The sequence below is a fragment of the Bos indicus genome, chromosome 4 (genome assembly GCF_029378745.1).
Source record: "Bos indicus isolate NIAB-ARS_2022 breed Sahiwal x Tharparkar chromosome 4, NIAB-ARS_B.indTharparkar_mat_pri_1.0, whole genome shotgun sequence".
NCBI classification, from domain to species: domain Eukaryota; kingdom Metazoa; phylum Chordata; class Mammalia; order Artiodactyla; family Bovidae; genus Bos; species Bos indicus.
The window spans coordinates 106,097,239-106,122,094 of NC_091763.1; the positions used below are offsets into that span (position 1 = coordinate 106,097,239).

Here is a 24,856-nt window from a genome sequence, read left to right on the forward strand (position 1 = left end):
AATGAAGAATTATCTCTGGAATACAACACACTTAAAGTTGTAAACTGTTTATAGAAAGGATACAACAACTCATAAGGCTCAAGTCCATTGATCTGGATGGGTCTCTGTGTTGTGAACTCTATCACTCAGGGTCCTTTTGATTTGAGCCTCTCGGGGAAGGGGCGTGGCCCCTGAGTGACAGGTTGGCTCCGGGGCCTGGCAGGGAGAGTGACATCTCAGAAGGACTCTCTGGAGAACCCATCTCCCTTCTCATCCACACGCAGATCAGAGGGCCCTCCGCCTGCCCCGCCCCCGCCATGAGCCCCTGCCTCCTGGGCTGTGTGGTCTTTTGTCTCCTGCAGGCAGGTGAGTCCTGGGGGCAGGGTCCCCTTCGGGGTGCCAGCATAAGCCTGTCCGCTGTGACTGCAGCATTGGTCCTCCTTCTCCACAGGGGCGGTCCATGCTGGTGTCACTCAGGACCCCAGTTTCCAGGTCGTGAGGACGGGACTGAACGTGACACTGACATGTACTCAGGATCTGGGTCATGACTCTATGTACTGGTACCGACAAGACTTGGGACACGGGCTGAGGCTGATCCATTACTCAGATGGCCCTCCCACCACGGTGAAAGGAGATGTGCCCGAGGGCTACAGCGTCTCCAGACCAAGCAAAAAGGACTTCCCTCTCACGGTGAAGTCTGCTAACCACTCCCAGACATCTGTGTACTTCTGTGCCAGCAGTTACTCCACAGTGCTGCATGGGCACCTCCTTTCTGTGCAAAAAAGCAGATGAGGGCCCTGCAGCCTGGAACTCGGGGAGCCCCTTGCAGATTCCTAGCACCTGGAGACTCTGAGCCCACAGACACATACTGGCAGCATAGCTGGTTTTATGAAGTCCACCGACATTATGGAAGGTCATCTGCTTAAGAAATAAAATGTTAATCTAATCTATTATTAAAATATACCTATTCAGATGTTAACTTTTCCAAAAACACCCTTTTAGGAGCATCCAGAAAAATAAAGCTAAATACCCATGGCACAGTCAAGTTGACAGTCAGTCGGGTCTGACTCTGTGCGACCCCTTGGACCCAGCACTCCAGCCTCCCTGTCCATCACCAACTCCCCCGGTTTACCCAAACTCATATCCATTGAGATGGTGATGCCATCCAAACATCTCATCCTCTGTCATCCCCTTCTCCTCCTGCCTTCAATCCAGCCCAGCATCAGGGTCTTTTCAAATGCGTCAGTTCTTCGCATCAGGTGGCCAAATGTTGGAGTTTGAGCTTCAGCATCAGCCTTTCCAATGAATATTCAGGAGTGATTTCCTTTAGGATGGACTGCATGGATCTCTTTACAGTCCAAGTGACTCTCAGGAGTCTTCTCAAACACCACAATTCAAAAACATCAATTCTTTGTATAGTCCAACTCTCACATCCATACATGACTACTGGAGAACCATAGCTTTGACTAGACTGACCTTTGTTGGTAATGTCTCTGCGTTTTCATACACTACCTAGGTCGGTCATATGTGAAGTGTTCACTTAGGTTCATTTCTGATTTGAGCCTCTGGGGGAAGAGGCGTGGCCCCCTGAGTGACAGGTTGGCTCCGGGGCCTGGCAGGGACAGTGACATCTCAGAAGAACTCCCTGGAGAGCCCCTCTCCATCTCGTCCACACTCAGCCCAGAGGGCCCTCTGCCTGCCCCAACCGGCCATGAGCCCCTGCCTCCTGGGCTGTTTGGTCTTCTGTCTCCTGCAGGCAGGTGAGTCCTGGGGGGCAGGTCCCCTTCGGGGTGCCAGCACTAAGCCTGTCCCCTGTGACTGCAGCATCGGTCCTCCTTCTCCACAGGGACGGTCCATGCTGATGTCACTCAGGACCCCAGATTCCAGGTCGTGAGGACAGGACAGAACGCGACACTGACATGTACTCAGGATCTGGGTCATAACTCTATGTACTGGTACCGACAAGACCTGGGACACGGGCTGAGGCTGATCTATTACTCAGCTGGGCCTCCCACCACGGTGAAAGGAGACGTGCCCGACGGGTACAGTGTCTCCAGATCAAGCAAAAACCACTTTCCTCTCACTCTGGAGTCCGCCAACCACTCCCAAACATCCGTGTACTTCTGTGCCAGCAGTTACTCCACGGCGCTGCATGGCCACCTGCTCTCTGTGCAAAAAGACAGGGTCCCACACGCAGGCTCCTAGCACAGGGAGCCTCAGAGCCCTGGGGACCACGTGCCAGCTCTGTGACCCTGGATGTGTGACCTGGACAGGCCTGGATCTGACCCCAGGGACTCGGAGACACATGTCCACCATCAGTCTCTGTCTTTGTTTTGCAACCTCCCTGGATGCAGTTCAGACTGCAATCAATTCTGACTAGTTCTGACTCTTCCTCATCAGCTTAAGACCTGTAGAAGGGAAGAATATTAGTAAATCAGATATATCTAGACCCTCTTGTGTCTCTGCCGCACCTGATTGCTGTCTGTCTGGAAGTTTCTCCCACAGCCTAGCTCTCAAGTGCTCCCTGCTCTTGCCCACCAGAGGGGCGGGTCTTTCCTCCTTTACTGCCTTGGCCTCAGCTCCCCTGCCCTCTCTGTCCAGACACACTGCTCTGCCCTCATCTGGGTCATGTCCCTTCCTGACACAGGGAGCTTTGTAACCACGTGTAAGCGGGCGTGTTTGAGCAAGCTCTTGGGGTCACCAAACAGAAAACAACCTCAGTTAATTGGAAACCAGCCGAAGTCCCTTGGGAGTCCATTCCCAGGAGGAGAGACAGGCTGGGTGTGTGTGTTCTCCCTTCCTGCCCCTCTTTTTTAGCATCTCAATTATCCTGGACCAGGTTTCTACCATTTCCCTCAGAGATATCTTCTCAAAGTCAAAATATTTCCTTCATGGTGTCTTATTATATCAAGATTTTACAAGTTCATAGGAAATAAATATGTTAATACACCTAAAACCTCTTCATAAAATGCACCTGCTAGAATTGGGTAATGCTAAATTTAAATATGAAATCTGGAAATGTATGGATCTGCTTAATCAAAAGGAGGTCTGGAATACAGGTGTCCAGGCTGGCTTCATTTGAGATCATGGAGCGCCTATTTTTATTACTCCATTTTCGGAGAAGGCACTGGCAACCCACTCCAGTACTCTTGCCTGGAGAATCCCAGGGACGGAGGAGCCTGATGGGTGCTGTCTATGGGGTCGAACAGAGTCGGACACGACTGAAGCGACTCAGCAGCAGCAGCAGCAGCATTACTCCATTTTAGCTGACTATTGTCACTGGAGTGCTGCAGGAATTCCTGCCTTCTTAGAAATGTCTGATCATACAGTGTTTTACCTCCACAGGCTAAGACTAGACTTGAAGATCTACCCTAATTCAGTCATGCTGGGAAGGCAGCATATGAAGGGTGTGTGTGTGTGTGTGTGTGTGTGTGTGTGTGTGTAGGGGTTGAAAGTGTGGAGTGTGGCGAATTTGTATTCTTGTTGTAGATGGAAGGCACAGAGCCATGAGACCATGGGCCACTAGGAGGCACTGTGGGCCCATGGTGAGCAGGGTGTGCTGGGAGGGGTTGAGAGTCACCCTGGAGAGGGCAGCTTAGGGGAACCTTGGCTACATGCCTGCATCAGGGAGCAGGTTTGAGCTCCCTGAGTGGTCCACACACATGGACCCAGCACAGACTCTTCACTGCCCAGCGGAGTGGGCACATTCCTCGAGCCTCAGGATGTGTCCAGGGGGCTGTAAGTGGAGCAGCATGGGAAGCAGAGGCTGAGAGATTAGTGTGGCTGGTGAGGGCTGGGTGATGAGTGTCAGGCAGCGACGGGAAGAGAAGAAAAACGCCATGTTATGGGCATATGGGAACATGGGGACAGTGATCACCTCACACCCACCGTTTGCTGAGGGGCTGTGCGGGACTGGGAAGGGCATAGAGGAGCCAGCCCTGGGTCCAAGCAAGGGGTCCAGGGGACAAGGGCAGCCTGCAGGGACACAGAGCAGTGACATCATAGGCAAATGCTCCAATCAGGGAAGCAGGAGGATCAGCAGTTACCTCCTCACCCAGGAGCCCCAGCCCCAGCTAGCAGTGGTCCTGGGTTCCTGATGCTGCCATGGGCTCCAGGCTCCTCTGCTGTGTGACTCTCTGCCTCCTGGGAGCAGGTGAGTCCTGGACACCGTGTGGGAGCTTCTGAGATATTCCCATGGGAGGAATGTCTCAAATAAAAACAGAACATTTTTCATTTGCCCTAAAGTCTGCACCTCCATGTCCCTCCTACATCTGAATTCCTTTGTGATAATACATCACCCTGTGCTGGGCGCCCAGCTTCTCTCCACCAAGAGAGGTGGGTCACAGTCTTGAGGGGGCTCTGCTTGCTCCCTGCCCTGCACCGACATGAGAAGCAGGGCCTCCTGCGAACACGAAGAAGGTGTACCCACATTTGGCTGGTGGACCGTCTGTCAGTGACTCGATTAGAAATAGACCAAACAGATTTCTCAAATGTTGATGAGCCTGCAGTGAGTTTCGGAGCAGAGACCTGGAAAATCATGGTAGGTGGAGGGACAATCTCAGGACTGTGGTCAGTTATGCAGAAATGGAACCTGGAAGTCCTACTGGGACACATGAGTTAAAGAGGGCGACAGGAAGCCAGAAGGATTTCCACAAGATTTAAACTACAGATATATGCAGATAAATAGAAGTAATACATGTATCAATGTGAATTATCTCTGGATTAGAACACACACAAAATTTAATCAGTTTTACAGAAGAGTTTCATCAACTTGTACAGCTTATGTCCATTGATCTGGATGGGGCTCCGGGTTGTGAACTTATCCCTCAGATTCACTTATGATTTGAGCCTCTGGGGAAGGGGCGTGGCGCCCTGAGTGACAGCTTGGCTCTGGGGCCTGGCAGGGAGAGTGACATCTCAGAAGGACTCCTGGAGAGCCCCTCTCCCCTCTCATCCACACTCAGACCAGAGGGCCCTCTGCCTGCCCCACCCCCGCATGAGCCCCTGCCTCCTGGGCTGTGTGGTCTTCTGTCTCCTGCAGGCAGGTGAGTCCTGGGGGGCAGGGTCCCCTTCGGGGTGCCAGCTGTAAGCCTGTCCACTGTGACTGCAGTATCGGTCCTCCTTCTCCACAGGGGCAGTCCATGCTGGTGTCTCTCAGGACCCCAGATTCCAGGTCGTAAGGTCAGGACAGAAACCGACACTGAGGTGCACTCAGGATCTGAACCACGATTATATGTACTGGTACCGACAAGACCTGGGACGCGGGCTGAGGCTGATCTATTACTCAAATGGCCCTCCCTACACAGAGAAGGGAGATGTGCCCGAGGGCTACAGCGTCTCCAGACCAAGCATAGAGGACTTCCCTCTCACACTGGAGTCTGCCAACCGCTCCCAGACATCTGTGTACTTCTGCGCCAGCAGTTACTCCACATCGCTGCAGGGTCACCTCCTCTCTGTGCAAAAAGGCAAGGCAGCCCCTTGCTTGTAGGCTCCTAGCACCAGCAGCCTCAGGGCTTCGCTGCCACGTGCCTGCAATGTGACCCTGAGTGTATGGTCTGTGCTGGCCCAGACCTCATTCCAAGCCTTGCGGACTTGTGTCCACCATCCATTGCTGTCTTTTCTCTGTATCCTCCCTGTGAACCAGGAGTTTCCCCAGCTCTGACTGCTAGTCATCACCTGAGCCTGAGACTTCCAGGAGGGAAGGTTGTTGGTAAAGTAGATAAAAACAGGCCCTCGTGTCCCACCTCAGGCAGCTCATCGCTGTCTCTCTGGAAGGTTCTCCCCCAGCCTGGCTCTCCCGTGCGCTCTCTTCTCTTGCCCGCCTTTCCTGGGTGGGTAAGTCACTCCTCTCCCACCTCCCTGGCCCTTTCTACTCCAGCCACATTGTTCCTCCTTCATCTGAGTCACGAAAGTGAAAGTCGCTCAGTCGTGTCCGACTCTTTTGCGACCCCATGGACTGTGTAGTCCCTGGGATTCTCCAGGCCAGAATACTGGAGTGGGCAGCCTTTCCCTTCTCCAGCGGATCTTCCCAACCCAGGAATCGAACCAGGGTCTCCTGCATTGCAGGTGGATTCTTTACCAACTGAGCTATGGTCACGTCCCTTCCCAAATCACAAGGTAGTTTTTAAAGTGGTCTGTCCATGAGGTCTGCTTTGAGGAAGCTGTCTGGAGTCATCAAAGAAAAACCGACTTCAGTTAATCACCAATTATCCAAAACTTCATGTGAGTCCACTGAACGAGGACGGACTGTGTTTGTGTGTCTGCCCCAGCCCCCCATCTCCTTAGCATCTCACCTAACCTAGGCCAGGTTGGCCCACCTCCCTCATCAAAATCTTCTCAAAGTCAAAATATATCCTCCATTGCCTCATGATTTCTAGATTTTATAAGTGCAGAGATAAATGAATCCATATATATAAAACCTCTTTATAAAATGCATTACCTAGAATTTGGTAATAAGCTTAATTTCAATAGGAAATCTAGAAATATATGCATCTGATTAATCAGAAGTAGTTATGGAATACATGTTTCCTGGTGGATTCACTTGAGATCTTGAGAGTATTTATTTTATGGTCATGTATTTTCATCTTAGCTAACTACTGTCATTGTAGTGGTGCAATAATTACTTCCTTCTTAGTAAAAATGTCAGATCATTCAGGCTTTTACCTCCAGAGGATAAGAGTGGATTTGAGGATCAACCCTAACTCTGTCAGGCTGGGAAGGCAGTAGATCAGGGGTGTGTATTTGTGTGTCTATGTGTAGAGGGGTTGCAGGTGGGGTTGTGGGGAATATCTATTCTTTTTTTGTTTTAATTGTGTCTTTTAATGAAAGCTCCAACTCATATGTGAACACAGCTAGTTAAAGCACAGCACAGCAGGCTTGTAAGTTTAAATTCCTGCAGACTTTATTAGAATCACAAGGAGGGCATCTGCTTAAAAGCTTTTTCCCTTTAAGACCACCTTTGATCTTTAGAGTATACTTTAGACAGGCAGGGGAGGGGAAATGTCTAGAGCCCAACAGATTCCTCATTAGCCCAACTTTCTTACCAGCTTATTTCCATTTTACAGCCCTAGAAAGCTTAAAGGTGTTCCATGACACATTCATCATCTCTTGAGGCCTAAGGCCCAGAGCACTCGATAGCAGTTATCACAAAAGGAGCGCTTAAGGAACGTACTCATCAGATTAGGAGTAAGAGTTAGTCTAGTAGTTGCTCTGCCGTGCCTCTCTCAACACGCACTTCTGAGTAGTATTCTCCCATGCACGACAGGAGCAGGATGGGCAAGAATGAAACGAAAGAGTGCTGAATAGGCTAGTCTGTTACATCCCGCAGAAACTTCAAGGAATCACCCCCACCAGCCCACCCAAGATCAACTAAAGAGGCCATCTTCAACTCTAGATTATTTGAACAAACGTTAATTAATGCACCCTTCTCCAAAAGACTTCTTTCTTTAAAGGAATGGATATTGAAGAGAAAAAAAACACGGGCAGAGAGGTATGGAGTAGAAAATAAATACAAATGAAAGCCGTCTTGCTAATTGCTTTATAACCACAACAAACCAGTACAGAGAATGCCCCGTACAAAACCCAATAAGGGTTCAAAGACGGAGGTGTTCCCTTAGGCAGGGCTGAAGACTTCAGTCTCTGGTATTTGCACTTTAGGCTGCAGTCCTGGTTTTTGGATGGATCAATGGGTGTGTGGCACAGTCCATGCTTTTAACCAGATTTGAATAGGAGATTGGCCACTTGGCCCAGGTAGAAGCAGATGAAGTCTTTGGCTTCATATGTCACATAACTACAGAAGTTCCTCCCCACGATGCAGTGCCAGACGAGGTTGTACTTCTTGTCAGACTCCTTCTTTATGTGGGCCGTGATGTCCTTCTCTGTATTATACTTCTCCAGGGCCTGAGTAGCACACTCCACTGAGTCCCGTTGCATCTCCTCTGTCATATCAGCATTCTTGATCACAGCCTTTCAGTTACACATGGTCACCAAGGATCAGGGGCTGGCCTTGGTCTCCTGGGGAAGGCGCTGGCTAGGCCCACACCTGCATAGAGAGGCGGTCACTACCAAGGCCACAAAGCATCTAAATTTCTATTCTTGATTTAGACAGAAGGCACAGATCCGTGAGACGGTGGACCATGGGCCACTAGGAGGCACTGTGGGCCCATGGAGAGCAGGGTGTGCTGGAGGGTTTGAGACTCACCCTGGAGAGGGCAGCTTAGGGGAATCTTGGCTACATGCTGCATCAGGGAGCAGGTTTGAGTTCCCTGAGTGGTCCAGACACATGGACCCAGCACAGACTCCTCACTGCCCAGGGGAGTGGGGACTTGCCTGGAACCTCAGGATGTGCCCAAGGGGCCATCTCCTGGAGTAGCATGGGGAGTGGAGGGTGAGGGATTAGTGTGGCTGGTGAGGGCTGGGTGATGAGTGTCAGGCAGGGACAGAAAGAGAAGAAAAAGGCATGTTGTGGGCACATGGGGACATGGGGACAGTGATCACCTCACACCCACCCTTTGCTGAGATGCTATGCAGGACAGGGAAGGGCATAGAGGAGTCCACCATGGATCCTGCCAAGGGGTCCTGTGGATCAGGAAACAGCCTGCAGAGACACAGGGCAGTGACGTCATAGGCAAACGCTCCAATCAGGGAACAGGAGGGTCAGCACTGTAGACCACTCACCCCAGGAGTTCCACCTCCTGCCAGCAGTGGTCTTGGGTTCCTGATGCTGCCATGGGCTCCAGGCTCCTCTGCTGTGTGACTCTCTGCCTCCTGGGAGCAGGTGAGTCCTGGACACAGTGTGGGAGCTTCTGTGATGTCTTTGCCTCCGTGAGATAGACGCCTGGCGATGAGGGCTGCAGCAGGAGGCTTCCCCTGTGCTCTGCCCTCAGCTTCCTTGTCTCCTCCCAACAGGCCTGGTGGATTCTGGAGTCACCCAGACCCCCAAATACCTGATCAAATCAAGAAAGCAGCAAGCGACTCTGAGATGTTCCCCTGTCTCTGGACACCTCTCCGTGTACTGGTACCAACAGGCCCTGGGCCAGGGCCCCCAGTTCCTCGTTCAGTATTACAACCAGAAAGTGAGGGGAGAAGCTCACCTCCTGGATCGATTTTCAGGAAAACAGTTCAGTGACTCTCGCTCTGAGCTGAACTTGAGCTCCTTGGAGCTGACAGACTCAGCCATGTATCTCTGTGCCAGCAGGGAAGACACAGCCCTGCGTGATCAGATGCCTCTGGTACAAAAACACTCCTACCCCAGCTCAGGAAGTGGTTGCCAGGGTGTCAATTGCCAGCCAGGGAGACCCAGACCCAGGTAGAACTGGTAGACCTTCCCAGACATTCTTTCCTTTGTATGTTTTAATGCGCACAAAGATCATGCAAGATAAAGACTATTTTAACTGTTTATACATCTGATGGGAAGTGACTTGCCCAGGTCTCATATTTCCTAACTGCCAGACAAGGAATCAGAATCAAGGCTGTCCTCAACACCTGTGTTCCCTGCTCCCCATCTCTTAAAGTTCACTCCACATAGCTGTTACAGCTGACAAGTCCAAATCTGCAGGTTGGACTGGTGATACTAGAGGTTCAGGGAGAACTGATGTTTAAATTCAAAGGCCCAGGAACTGATGGTCCAGTCTGAAGGCCATCAGCTGAACAGTTCTCTCTTACCTGGGGGAGGATCAGACTTTTCCTTCTATACATATCTTCACTGGTTGGATGAGGCCCACTGAGACTGTGGAATGGAAGATCATCTGTTAAAAACGTAATTCTAATCTAATGTTAAAATCTAACTATTTATATGTTAACCTCTTCCAAAAACACCCTCACTTGACATCCAGAATAAAGTTTAATTAAATGTCTCTGGCACAGTCAAGGTGACACGTTCAGTTAGCCATCACACCATCTTCCTGGGTTTCATAAGTATTTAATAAGCATGAAGTCCCTGGCACATAACAGGACTCTGGATTTCTTGATTCCCTTTGCTAACCTCTGATAGCCTCTTCTACCATTTCCTAGGTGCAAAGGTAGAGATGGTCATGTTTTGCCTTGAACACCTTTAATGAGGACTCAGAAGTCCCAGTGAAAGGAATATTATGCCTAATGATTCATTACATGAAATAAAAAAGTGCATGTAACATCTCACCTCAGATATTTTTAAATCACTTTTATTGATATTTGAACTGTAGTTTACCAGTAAACAACGTAGGTTTTAGGGTCCCTGAACCTCCTACAACCTTATAGTCTGGGGGCTTCCCTGACAGCTCAGTTGGGAAAGAATCCACCTGCAATGCAGAAGACCCCAGTTTGATTCCTGGGTTGGGAAGATCCACTGCAGAAGGAACAGGCTACCCACTCCAGTGTTCTTGGGCTTCCCTTGGGGCTCAGCTGGTAAAGAATCCACCTGCAATGCAGGAGACCAGAGCTGGGAAGATCCCCTGGAGAAGGGAAAGGCTACCCTACCCAGTCCAGTATTCTGGCCTGGAGAATTCCACGGACTGCTTAGTCCATGGGATTGCAAGGAGTCGGACACAACTGAGCGACTTTCACTTGCACATTCAAGGGTGTATCTGAGATTCCACATCCATGGATTCAACCAATCTCAGCTGTTCAGTATCTTAGTGCATATTTATTAAAATATCCACCCACAAGTGGACCCACTCCATTCCAACTTGTGTTGTTCAAGGGTCAGGTGTATATTCACACTGTATAATGAAGAGATCTACGGTTTGATCAATAAATATGTATATGCTGATGAAACATCTGTCCCTTTAAGACAGAGAGCATTTTATCACCAGATATTCCCTCAGGCCCCGTTCCCGGGACTCTCTCCTTCCCTGACAACCAACAGTGTGATTTCTGTTGCAGTAGATTTGTTTTGTTCATGCATCTTTTTAGTGAAAACTTAATGTCTATACCCATCAGAACAATTTCGTTTTAGCCTGAAGCTAAATATGTAAGACAGTTAAGTGCTCCTGGAAAGTGTTGTAATTACACAGTGCTTGAAGCCACGTGAGATACCATTTCCGTGTGACGGACAATCCTAACTGGGGATTGATGGTTTGATTAAATGACCATGAAAGGTCTTACCAGCTGGTACAGGCTGTTTTTGTAAAATTTATTGACTCAATTTCATAGATTTTTTTTTCTCATGAACCCTTTTTCTGAAATCATTTTATAATGATTTTTGTTAATATTCTATGGGAAACAACTTAGCAAGGCTTCAGATTCACGCACTGGGTCCTGGGCTGGCCTGACCACCAGCAGCAGTTGTATCCGTGAGTGATAATTCCATGTGGGAGAAGGGTTCCTATGACTCGATCCCAAGGATTCAGGCCACAGGCCTTGATCTGGAAAGACTCCTTTCTTCTGGCCTGGCCTGGATATGACCCCCTTTACTGTGTGCTTCTGTCTCCTGGACCAGAGAAGTCCTGAGCACATGCATGGAACCAGTCGAGGGCTTGTCAGGCCCAGATTCAAGGCTGGTCGTTGTGGTTATGACATGAGGGTCCTTCTTTGTTTCTCGCTTTAGTTTCAGTGTCTTTCTGTCCCAGGACCAGGAGTACTTAGTCACCCAGACATTAGCCGTGTGGTCATGCTAAAGGGAATCCGGCCATCAGGAGGGCACAGCAGGTCTAAAATCATGTAACCAGGATCTGGCACATACTTTGCAGAGTCCATGGTTCAAAGACTATTGAAAATTTGAAGATCCCGACAGCAGAGCATCATTCTAAGTACAGGGTCCTTTTGAGTGTGGGGTTTGTGCAACAAGGTACACTCTAGGGCTCGAGGATATCAATTTATTACTGGCAGTCATGCTTCACAAGGAAGTATTCCCATGGGGTGGATGTCTCACATAAAGTCAGAGCACTTTTCATTTATCCTGGCGTCCGGCACGTCGCCCCAAATCCCTCTCATATATATCTTTCTTTGTTCGAAAATGCCATCCGCATTGAGCAACCAGCTTCTGGCCACAAAGAAAGTTCTGTCTTTGGGCTGCGGTGGTTCTACTTGCTGTGTCCCCTCCCTGCGCCCTCAGACTCGGGAAGCACATACTTTGGCGAGCGAGAAGGCGCTGTACCTGCATTTGGCAGGTGTCCTGTCTGTTAGTGAACTGAGAAGAAATAGAGCCAAGTGATTTCTCAAATAGTAATGAGTCTGCCCTGCAGTTAAGGAACCAGACACCAAAGAATCACTGTAGGTGAGACAACAGGAGCAGGACTGGGTCAGTTGAGCAAAGCAGAAACAACACTTGAGGGAGTGTTCGGGATGCATGGGGCATAAAGGACAGCAGGAAGCCCTAAGGATTTCCTCTGAGATTCAAAACTACAGAAATATGTAGACAAATAAGCTAATATACAAATTAAGGAATTATCTCTGGAGTAAAATATACATAAAACGTACAAACTACTCTAAGGAAAGGTTACAACACTTTGTAGGACTTACGGCTGTTTAGACCATTTCCAAGCAATCTGTCCAAGCCATCTCCCTGTTCTAATCAACTTTCATTTGAGCCTCTAGGGGAAGGGGCGTGGCCGCCATATGACCCGTTGTCTCTGGGGCCTGGCAGGGACAGTGACATCTCAGAAGGACTGACTCCCTGGAGAGCCGCTCTCCCCTCTCATCCACACTCAGACCAGAGGGCCCTCCACCTGCCCTGCCCCAGCCATGAGCCCCTGCCTCCTGGGCTGTGTGGTCTTCTGTCTCCTGCAGGCAGGTGAGTCCTGGGGGCAGGGTCCCCTTCAGGGTGCCATCACTAAGCCTGTCCTCTGTGACTGCAGCATCAGTCCTCCTTCTCCACAGGGGCGGTCCATGCTGGTGTCACTCAGGACCCCAGATTCCAGGTCGTGAGGAGAGGACAGAGCACGACACTGACATGTACTCAGGATCAGGGTCATAACTATATGTACTGGTACCGACAAGACCTGGGACACAGGCTGAGGCTGATCCATTATTCAGCTGGGCCTCCCACCACAGAGAAAGGAGACGGGCCCAACGGATACAGAGTCTCCAGATCAAGCACAGAGAACTTCCCTCTCACGCTGGAGTCTGCCAACCGCTCCCAGACATCTGTGTACTTCTGCGCTAGCAGTTACTCCACGGTGCTGCATGGCCACCTCCTCTCTGTGCAAAAAGACAGGGGGTCCAAGTGAAAGGTCCTAGCACCGGGAGCCTCAGGGCTTGGATAGCCATGTGCATGCAGTGTGACCCTAGGTGTGTGGACTAGGCTGACCCAAACTTCACTCAGGGACTCCGAGACATATGTCCACCATCCATCTCTGTCTTTCCCCTGCATCCTCCCTGTGAACCAAGAAGATGCTTCTCCAGCTCTGACTGCTAGTCATCACCTGAGCCTGAGACCTCCAGGAGGGAAGGTTGCTGGTAAATTAGATAAAAACAGATCACCATGTCTCACTTCGATGCTTCTCTCTGGAAGGCTCTGCCCGACTGGCTCTCACGTGGTCTCCGCTCTTGCCCACCTTTCTTGGATGGGCAGGACATTCCTCTCCTCACCTCCCAGGCCCCCTCTACCACAGCCATGCTGCTCCTCCCTCATCCAGGTCATGTCCCTTCCCAAGTCACAGGAAAGCCTTTAAAGTGCCCTCTCCACATGGTCTGCTTTGAGCAAGTTGTCTGGAGTCATCAAAGAGAAATCAGCTTCAGTTAATTATCAGTTATCCAAATCTCATGTGAGTCCATCTGAAGGAGAGACTGGCTTTCTATGTACATCCTCCCACCCCTGACTTCCTCAGCATCTCACCTAACCTCGGCCAGCTTGGCACCACGTCCCTCATCAAAATCTTCTCAGTCAAAATATATCTTCCATTGCCCCATTATATCAAGATTTCATAAGTGCAGAAATATATGAGCTTGTATATATAAAACCTCTTTACAAAATGTATCAACTAGAATTTGGAAATGCTTAATTTATACAAGACATCTGGAAATACATGTATCCGATTAATCAGAGGTAGGTATGGAATTCAGGTTTCCAGGCAGACTCACGTGAGATCCTCAGAGTGTTTATTTTATGGCGATTATTTCCATCTTGGCTAAGTACCATCTTTGCAGTGGTTCAGCGATTCTTTCCTTCTTAGCAACAATGTCGGATCATTGAGTCGTCAACTTCCAGAGGCTAAGAGTAGATTTGAAGATGAACCCTAATTCAGCCAGGATGGGAAGGCAGTAGAACTCTAGAATGTGAGTGTGTGTGTGTGTGTGTATGTGAGTGTGTATTAAGCTTGTGGGGTTTCTGTACCCTTTAGACAGAGAACGCAAATCCATGAGACTGTGAACCGCTGGCAAGTAGGAGGCACTGTGGGCCCATGTAACCAGGTGAGCTGGAGGGGTTGAGGGTCACCCAGCAGAGGGCAGCTTTAGGGAACCTTAACTACATGCCTGTGTCAGGGAACAGGCTTGAGTTCCCTGAGTGATCCTGGGACACATGGAGTCAGCACAGGCTCCTCGGTGCCAGGGAAGTGGGGATGTGCCTGGAGCTTCGGGATGTACTCAGGGGGACCTGCATGGGAAGTGGAGGGTGAGGGGTCCGGGCGGCTGCTAAGGGCTTGGTGACGAGTGTCAGGAAGGAGCAGAAAGGGGAGAACAAGCCATATTGTGGACATATGGAGACATGGGGAGAGTGCACACTTCAAACCCGCCCTTTGCTGAGGGGCTGTGCAGGACAGGGAAGGGCACACAGGAGCTGGCCCTGCATATTGGTAAGGGGTCCAGATTGGACAAGGGCAGCCTGCAGAGACACAGGGCAGTGATGTCATAGGCAAATGCTCCAATCAAGGAAGCAGGAGGGTCAGCAGTTTACACCACACACCCAAGGAGCCCCGCCCCAGCCAGCAGCAGTCTTGGGTTCCTGATGCTGCCATGGGCTCCAGGCTCCTCTGCTTTGTGATTCTCTGCCTCCTGGGAGCAGGTGAGTCCTGGACACAGTGTGGGAGCTTCTGAGGTGTCTTTGCCTCCCTGAGATAGAAGCCTGGCGATGAGGGCTGCAACAGGAGGCTTCCCTGTGCTCTGCCCTCAGCTTCCTTCTGTCTCCTTCCCAACAGGCCTGGTGGATTCTGGGGTCACCCAGACCCCCAAATACCTGATCAAATCAAGAAAGCAGCAAGTGATACTGAGATGTTCCCCTGAATCTGGACACCGCTCTGTGTACTGGTACCAACAGGTCCTGGGCCAGGGCCCCCAATTCCTCATTCAGTATTTCAACACGCAAGAGAATGAGAAAGGAAACATATCAGATCGATTCTCAGGAAAACAGTTCAGTGACTCTAGCTCTGAGCTGAACTTGACTTCCTTGGAGCTGACGGACTCAGCCGTGTATCTCTGTGCCAGCAGCCAAGACACAGCCCTGCATGATCAGGTGCCTCTGGGATAAAAACTCTCCTGCCCCAGCTCAGGAAGTGGTGGTGAGCGTGTTCCTGCCAGTGTGCCAAGCCCAGTCTCTGCTAGAGCAATAGATTTTCCCAGACATTCATTTCTTGATATGTTTTAATGCTCACTAAGATCATGCAAGATAAGTATTATTTTAACTGCTTATACATCTGAGGGGATGTGAACTGCCCAGATCTCATACTTCATAGCTGTTACAGCTAGGATTGCAGCTCCGGTTTCTTCTCAACACTTGTGGTTCCTTTCCTAATGGAAAGGTCTCCATACAGAAAAAGTTACATATATGTATTGGGTTATGTGTAAGAAGATACATTTTGGGGCTCTATGATATGAATTGTTATTCAGTGAATGGCAGCCAAGCATCACAAGAAGGTATTCCCGTGAAAAGAATGTCTCAGATAAAAAAGAGCGTTTTTCCCTTATGCTCGTGTGTGCCCCATCTTGCCATTTCGCTCCTAAGTCTGCATCCCTTTTTGCCAATACGTCATCTTGTGCTGGGCAACCAACTTCTCTCCACCCAGAAAGCTGGGTCACGGGCCTGAGGGTGCTCTGCTTGCTCACTGTCCTGACATGGGAAGCAGGGGCTCCTGTGAACATGAAGGAGCTGTACCTACGTTTGGCTGGTGGACTGTCTGTCAGTGAGAGGATAAGAACAGATCCAAACAATTCCACATATGTTGATGAACCTGTGATGAGGTTGGGAGCAGAAACCTAGAGAAACATGGTAGGTGGAGGGCCATTCTCAGGACTGTGATCAATTAAAGCAGAAATCGGCCTTGAAGTCCTACTGGGACACATATCATAAAGGAAAGTAGGAAGCCAGAGGGAATTTCACAAAATGCAGAGCTATAGAAATATGTAGACAAATTAAAGTAATCTACACATTTATAAAGAATTTTTTCTGGAATAAAGTATAGATAAAATCGCAAACTGTTTATAGAAAGGTTACAACAACTTGTAAGGCTCAAGTCCATTGATCTGGACGGGTTTTCCTGTTGTGAACTCTTTATTCAGTTTCATTTCTGATTTGAGCCTCCGGGGAAAGGGGCGTGGCCCCCTGAGTGACAGATTGGCTCTGGGCCCTGGCAGGGATAGTGACATCTCAGAAGGACTCCCTGGAGAGCCCTTCTCCCTTCTCATCCACACACACTCCAGAGGGCCCTCTGCCTGCCCCACCCCCGCCATGAGCCCCTGCCTCCTGGGCTGTGTGGTCTTCTGTCTCCTGCAGGCAGGTGAGTCCTGGGGGGCAGGGTTCCCTTCGGGGGTGCCAGCACTAAGCCTGTCCACTGCGAGTGCAGCATGGGTCGTCCTTCTCCACAAGGGTGGTCCATGCTGGTGTCACTCAGGACCCCAGATTCCAGGTCGTGAGGAGAGGACAGAGCACGACACTGAGATGTACTCAGGATCTGAGCCACGATTATATGTAATGGTACCGACAAGACCTGGGACATGGGCTAAGACTGATCCATTACTCAGATGACCCTCCCACCACGGAACAAGGAGACGTGCCCGAAGGCTACAGCATCTCCAGATCAACCACAGAGAACTTCCTTCTCACGCTGAAGTCTGGCAAAGCTCCCAGACATCTGTGTACTTCTGCGCCAGCAGTTACTCCACGGCGCTGCATGGCCACCTCCTCTCTGTGCAAAAAAACAGGGGGTCCAAGTGAAAGCTCCTAGCACCGGGAGCCTCAGGGCTTGGTTAGCCATGTGCCTGCAGTGTGACCCTAGGGGTGTGGACTAGGCTGACCCAAACCTCACTCAGGCACTCTGAGACATGTGTCCACCATCCATCTCTGTCTTTTCCCTGCATCCTCCCTGTGAACCAAGAAGATGTTTCTCCAGCTCTGACTGCTAGTCATCACCTGAGCCTGAGACCTCCAAGAGGGAAGGTTGCTGGTAAATTAGATAAAAACAGATCACCTTGTCTCACTTCAATGCTTCTCTCTGGAAGGTTCTCCCCGACTGGCTCTCATGTAGTCTCCGCTCTTGCCCACCTTTCTTGGGTGGGCAGGACATTCCTCTCCTCACCTCCCTGGCCCCCTCTACCACTCCCATGCTGCTCGTCCCTCATCCGGGTCATGTCCCTTCCCAAGTCACAGGGAAGCCTTTAAAGTGCCCTCTCCACATGGTCTGCTTTGAGCAAGTTGTCTGGAGTCATCAAAGAGAAATCAGCTTCAGTTAATTATCAATTATCCAAATCTCATGTGAGTCCATCTGAAGGAGAGACTGGCTTTCTATGTACATCCTCCCGCCCCCGACTTCCTCAGCATCTCACCTAACCTCGGCCAGCTTGGCACCACCTCCCTCATCAAACTCTTCTCAAAGTCAAAATATATCTTCCATTGCCCCAGTTATATCAAGATTTTATAAATAAGTGCAGAAATATATGAGTTCGTATATATAAAACCTCTTTACAAAATGTATCAACTAGAATTTGGAAATGCTTAATTTATACAAGACATCTGGAAATACATGTATCCGATTAATCAGAGGTAGGTATGGAATTCAGGTTTCCAGGAGATTCACGTGAGATCCTCAGAGTGTTCATTTTATGGCGATTATTTCCATCTTAGCTAAGTACCATCATTGCAGTGGTGCAGCGATTCTTTCCTTCTTAGTAACAATGTCGGACCATTGGTCTGCAACTTCCAGAGGCTAAGAGTAGATTTGAAGATGAACCCTAATTCAGCCAGGATGGGAAGGCAGTAGAACACAAGAATGTGTGTGTATGAGTGTGCGTGTGTGTGAGTGAGTGTGTGAGTGTGTATTAAGGCTGTGGGGTTTCTGTATCCTTGCTTTAGACAGAGGACGCAAATCCATGAGACCGTAAACCACTCTGGCATCTAGGAGGCACTGTGGGCCCATGTAACCAGGTGAGCTGGAGGGGTTGAGGGTCACCCAGCAGAGGGCAGCTTTAGGGAACCTTAACTACACGCCTGTGTCAGGGAACAGGCTTGAGTTCCCTGAGTCATCCTGAGACACATGGAACCAGCACAGACTCCTCAGTGTCAGGGAAGTGGGGACGTGCCTGGAGCTTCGGGATGTACTCAGGGGGGCCTGCATGGGAAGTGGAGGGTGAGGGGTTTGGGCGGCTGCTGAGGGCTTGGTGACCAGTATCAGGAAGGAGCAGAGGGGGGAGGACAAGCCATATTGTGGACAGATGGAGACATGGAGAGAGTGCATACTTCAAACCCACCCTTTGCTGAGGGGCTGTGCAGCACAGGGAAGGGCACAGAGGAAACAGCCCTGGGTCCTGCCAAGGGGTCAGTGGACAAAGGCAGCCTACAGAGACCCAGAGCAGTGAGGTCATAGGCAAATGCTCCAATCAGGGAAGCAGGAGGGTCAGTGCCTTACATCACTCACCCCAGGAGACCCTCCCCCAGCTAGTGGTAGTCCTGGGTTCCTGATGCTGCCATGGGCTCCAGGCTCCTCTGCTGTGTGACCCTCTGCCACCTGGGAGCAGGTGAGTCCTGGATACAGTGTGGGAGCTTCTGAGATGTCTTTGCCTCCCTGAGATAGAAGCCTGGTGACGAGGGCTGCAGCAGGAGGCTTCCCCTGTGCTCTGCCCTCAGCTTCCTAGTCTGCACCCTAACTGGCCTGGTGGATTCTGGAGTCACCCAGACCTCCAAGTTCCGGATCAAATCAAGAAAACAGCAAGTGATACTGAGATGTTCCCCTGAATCTGGACACCACTCTGTGTACTGGTACCAACAGGCCCTGGGCCAGGTCCCCCAATTACTCGTTAGTATTACAACAGGGAAATGATACAAAAAGGAAAGATATCAGATCGATTCTCAAGAAAACAGTTCAATGACTTTCGCTCTGAGCTGAACTTGACTTCCTTGGAGCTAACAGACTCAGCCGTGTATCTCTGTGCCAGCAGCCAGGACACAGCCCTGCATGATCAGGGGCCTCTGGGACAAAAACATTCCTGCCTCAGCTCAGGAAGCGGTGGTGAGCATGTCGACTGCCTGCCTTCCTGGCCCAGGCCAGGCAGAGTGGACAGTCTTCCCCAGATATTCATTTCTTGATATGTTTTAATGCTCGCAAAGATCATGCAAGGTAGGTATTATTTTAACTGTTTATACATCTGAGTGAACATGAATCGCCCAGATCTCATACTTCGTATTGTTATAGCAAGGACTCTGACTCAAGTCTGTTTTCAACACTTGTGGTCTCTTTTCCCCAATGAAACTGTCTCCCTACAGAACAAATTAGATATGCATATGGGTTACATGAAACAAGATAGAATTTGGGTCTCTATGATATGAATTGTTATTCCTGAATGGCAGCCACGGATCACAAGGAGGTATTCCCATGGGTGGAATGTCTCAAATAAAAACAGCATTTTTCATTACCCTGGCGTCTGCACCTCCCTCCATGTTCCTCCTAAGTCTGCATTCCTTTGTGTCAATACACCATCCTGTGTTGGGGAACCAGCTTCTCTCCACCCAGAAAGGTGGGTCACAGGCCCAAGGGGGCTCTGCTTATCCCTCCCCTGAGATGGGAGGCCCTGGATCCTGTGAACACGAAGGACTGTACCTGCTTTGGCCGGTGGACTGTCTTGTCAGTGAATTGACAAGAAATAGAGCAAACAAGTCCTCAAATGTTGATGAGCTTGCGATGAGGTTGGGAACAGATCCCTGGATAAACATGGTGGGTGGAGGGACGTTCTCAGGTCTGTGGTCAATTAAACTGGAAACAGGCCTTGAAGTCCTCTTGGGACACATGAGTCGTAAGGGCAACAGGAAGCCAGAAGGATTCCGCAAGATTGAAAACTACAGAAATATGCACATATATAAACGTAATAAATATATTAATGAAAAATTATGTCTGGACTAGAACATAGAAAAAATTTAACCAGTTTTACGAAAAGGTTACATCAAATTGTAAGGCTTACGTCGGTTGAGCTAGATAGGTCTCCCTGTTATGAACTGTTCACGCAGGTTGATAGCTTACGCTGAAAGGTGTCGGATTCATGATCTCGGAAGAAGACTTACCTTTGGGACCAGGGACCAGTCTTCACCACCCAAGAGCTTTAGTGTAGCTGAGTTTTATTAAAGTATAAAAAGGGACAAGGAAAGCTTCTCTCATAGACATCAGAAGGGGAGGCAGAGCACCCCCACTTGCTAGTCTAATCAAGGTCTTATATATTTTATCAGCCCCACTCACAACATACATCTTAAATTAACAAGATTAGAACTGACAATAGAAAGGTCTCACCAAACCCACTTCCACAATATACATCTTAAGATAGCAAGATTAGTCAGAAGGTTCTTGTTAAGGAGAAACAAGCAATGTCCTCGAGCAAGATACCTTGCTATATTGACCAAACAAAGCAATGTAGAAAAAATGTTTGTTCTTTTCTCCTTGAGAGGCCTGGACTCCTTTTGCCTTCTCGAGGACTCTGAACCCGTTTCTCTTCCTGGGGGACCCTGGACTTCTTATCAACTTGCCTAGGAATTGACTCTCTGAAGTTCATCTTTGATTTGAGTCTCTGATGGAAGGGGCCTGGTACCAAGTGACAGGTTGGATCTGGGGTCCGGCAGAGACAGTGGCATCTCAGAAGGACTCCCTGGAGAGCCCCTCTTCCCTCTCATCCACACACACACCAGAGGGCCCTCTGCTTGCCCTGCCCCCACCATGAGCCTCGGCCTCCTGGGCTGTGTGGTCTTTTGTTTCCTGCAGGCAGGTGAGTCCTGGGGGGCAGATTCCCTTCGGGGGTGCCAGCACTGAGCCTGTCTGCTGTGACTGCAGTATCGGTCCTCCTTCTCCACAAGGGCGGTCCATGCTGGTGTCTCTCAGACCCCAGATTCCAGGTCGTGAGGAGAGGACAGAGCGTGACACTGAAATGTACTCAGGATCTGGGTCATGACCGCATGTACTGGTACCGACAAGACCTGGGGCACGGGCTGAGGCCGATCCATTACTCAGCTGGTGTGTCCACTAGCGAGCCAAGAGATGTGCCCGATGGCTACAGCGTCTCCAGATCAAGCACAGAGAACTTCCCTCTAATGCTGGAGTCTGCCAACCGCTCCCAGACATCTGTGTACTTCTGCGCTAGCAGTTACTCCACGGCACTGCAGGGTCACCTGCTCTCTGTGCAAAAGACAGGGGTCCATGTGCAGGCTCCTAGCACTGGGAGCCTCAGGGCTTTGTTAGCCAGGTGCCTGCAGTGTGACCCTGGGTATGCAGTGGAGACTTGCCCGAACCTCACTGCCGGGCCTTGGGGACCTTGTGGGACCATCCATCTCTGTCTTTCCTCTGCAGCCTCCATGTGAACCAGGAAAATGCTTCCCCAGCTCTGACTCCTAGTCATCACATGAGCCTGAGACCTAGGAGGGAAGGTTGTTGGATAAATTAGATACATCTAGACACTCTTGTCTCACCTCAGGCAGCTCATTTCTGGCTTTCTGGAGGTTCTCCCACAGTCTGGTTCTCACCTGGTCTAGGCTGGCTCTTGTCCACCTTTCCCAGGCGGGCAGGACATTCCTCTCCACACCTCCCTGTATCAGCTCCCTGGCCCTCTCTACCACAGCTAAACTGCACCTCCTTCGTCTGGGTCAGGTCCCTTCCCAAGTCACAGGGAGGCTTTTAAAGTGGCCACTCCATGTGGTCTGTTTTCAGCAAGATGTATGGAGTCATCAAAGAGAAACATCACCTATCATCCCAAAACTCACGTGAGCCCATCTGAAGGAGGACAGATTGCCTTTGTGTGTTCTCGACATGCACCCCCGCCTCCCGACATCCTTAGCAGCTCACCTAACCTAGGCCAGGTTGGGACTACCTGGAATGCTCATCAAAATCTTCTCAAAGTCAAAATATATCCTGCATCACCCCCATTATATCACGATTTTATAAGTGCAGAAATAATTGAGTTCATATTTCTAAAACTTCTTTATGAAAAGTATTATCTAGAATTTGATCATTCTTAATTTAAATACAAAATCTGGAAATATATACATCTGATTAATCAGAAGTAGTTATGGAATACATGCTTGTAGGCAGATTCAGTTGAGATCCTCAGAGTATTTATTTTATGATCATATATTTCCATCTTAGTTAACGACCATCATTGTCGTGGTGCCGCAGTTATTTCTTTCTTAGTAAAAAGTTCGGATCATACAGTCTTCTGCCTCCAGAGGCTGAGTGGATTTGAAGATCAACCCGTCAGCCAGGCGAGGAAGGCAGTAGAAGAGGCGTGTGTGTGTGTGTGTGTGTGTGTGTGTGTGTGTGTGTTCGGGGTGCCGGAATTTTTGTACCCTTGCTTTAACAGATAGGACTTCCCTCGTGGCTCAGGTGGTGAAGCATCTGCCTCCAATGAGGGAGACCTGGGTTCGATCCCTGGGTCGGGAAGATCCTCTGGTGAAGGAAATGGCAACTCACTCCAGTACACTTGCCTGGAGAATCCTATGGACAGCGGAGCCAGGGAGGTTACAGTCCATGAGGTTGCAAAGAGTAGGACAAGACTGAGTGACTAAGCTTTCTTTCTTTCTTTTAAACAAATGCTGCAAATCCATGAGACCCTTGACTTTGGCCACTTGGAGGCACTGTTCCATGATAAGCAGTGTGTGCTGGGAGGGTGTGAGTCACCCTGGGGAGGGTAGCTTAAGAGACCCTTGTCTATATCATGCCTGCATCTGGGAGCAGGTCTGAGTTCCCTGAGTGGTCTGGGGACACATGGAGCCAGCACAGACTCCTCACTGCCCAGGGAACTGGGGACGTGCCTGAAACCTCAAGATGAACATAGGGGTTGTATCCTGCCTCAGCATGGGAGTAGAGGTGAAGGGGTTGGGGTGGCTGGTGAGGGCCTGGTGGCTGGTGATGAGATTCAGGCAGGGTCAGGCAGAAGAGAACAAGGCATGTTGTGTGCGTATGGGACCAGGAGACGAGTCACCTCACACCCAGGCTTGCTGAGGGGCTGTCAGGGCAGGGAAGGGCACAGAGGAGCCAGCCCTGCGTATTGGTAAGGGGTCCAGTGGACAAGGGCAGCCTGATAGACACAGCAGTGACATCATAGGCAAATGCTCCAATCAGGGAAGCAGGAAGGTCAGCACTCTACACCACTCACCCCAGGAGCCCCGCGCCCAGCCAGCAGCAGTGCCAATCCATTATCTTGTGCTGGGCAACCAGCTTCTCTCCACCCAGAAAGGAGGGTTCCAGGCCTGAGGCCTCTCCCAACATGGGAAGCGGGGGCTCCTGTGAACGTGAAGGAGCTGTACCTGCCTTTGGCAGGTGGACTGTCTGTCAGTGAGTTGATAAGAACAGATCCAAACAATTCCTCAAATGTTGATGAGCCTTCAATGAGGTTGGGAGCAGAAACTTAGAGAAACATGGTAGGTGGAGGGACAGTCTCAGGGCTGTGATCAATTAAAGCAGAAATGGGCCTTGAAGTCCTATTGGGACACATATCATAAAGGAGAGCAGGAAGCTAGAGGGAATTTCCAAAGATGCAGAGCTATAGAAATATGTAGATAAATTAAAGTAATATACACATTTATGCAGATTAACTTCGGAATAAAGTATAGATAAAATTGCACACTGTTTACAGAAAGGTTACAACAACTTGTGAGGCTGATGCCCATTAAGCCGGATGGGTCTCCATGTTGTGAACTCTTCACTCAGGTTCATTTCTGATTTGAGCCTCTGGTGGAAGGGGCGTGGCCCCTGAGTGACAGGTGGCTCTGGGGTCTGACAGGGACAGTGACATCTCAGAAGGACTCCTTGGAGAGCCCCTCTCCCCTCTCATCCACACTCAGACCAGAGGGCCCGCCACCTGCCGCTCCCCTGCCATAAGCCCCTGCCTCCTGGGCTGTGTGGTCTTCTGTCTCCTGCAGGCAGGTGAGTCCTGGGGGGCATGATCCCCTTCAGAGTGCCAGCACTAAGCCTGTCCCCTGTGACTGCAGCATCGGTCTTCCTTCTCCACAGGGGTGGTCCATGCTGGTGTCACTCAGGACCCCAGATTCCAGGTCGTGAGGAGAGGACAGAGCGCGACACTGAAATGTACTCAGGATCTGGGTCATGACTCTATGTACTGGTACCGACAAGACCTGGGACACGAGCTGAGGCTGATCCATTACTCAGCTGGTGTGCACACTAGCGATCCAGGAGACATGCCGGACGGGTACAGCGTCTCTAGATCAAACACACAGAAATTTCCTCTCACGCTGGAGTCTGCCAACTGCTCCCAGAGAGTTGTGTACTCTGTGCCAGCAGTTACTCCACAGCGCTGCAGGGTCACCTGCTCTCTGTTGAAAAAGACAAGGGGCCCACATGCAGGATCCTAGCACTGGGAACCTAATGCCCTGGGGACCATGTGCCAGCACTGTAACCCTGGATGTGTGACCTGGACAGGCCTGGATCTGATCCCAGGGACTCGCAGACACATGTCCACCATCAGTCTCTGTCTTTGCTTTGCATCCTCCCTGGATGCAGTTCGGACTGCATCCAGTTGTGACTAGTTCTGACTCTTCCTCATC

The 24,856-nt window shown here is 50.1% G+C and overlaps 1 pseudogene and 2 gene segments (V, D, J or C); 2 read left to right on the forward strand and 1 right to left on the reverse strand.

The window, feature by feature from the left end:
- Positions 1-281: 281 nt before the first annotated feature.
- Positions 282-24,856, forward strand: part of LOC109557711 (T cell receptor beta constant 1-like) — a gene marked incomplete in the record, with an annotated part of 426,686 nt that continues 402,111 nt past the window's right edge. Inside the window, 2 exon segments of the C gene segment in view lie at positions 282-345; positions 431-718. Of these exon segments, the coding sequence occupies positions 297-345; positions 431-718 (337 nt within the window).
- On the forward strand, positions 1,639-2,192 carry LOC109557980 (T cell receptor beta variable 6-1-like). The segment is given in 2 exon segments: positions 1,639-1,739; positions 1,826-2,192. Coding segments are annotated over 2 exon segments (408 nt in total).
- LOC139182780 (dynein light chain 1, cytoplasmic-like) lies at positions 7,527-7,959 on the reverse strand (annotated as a pseudogene).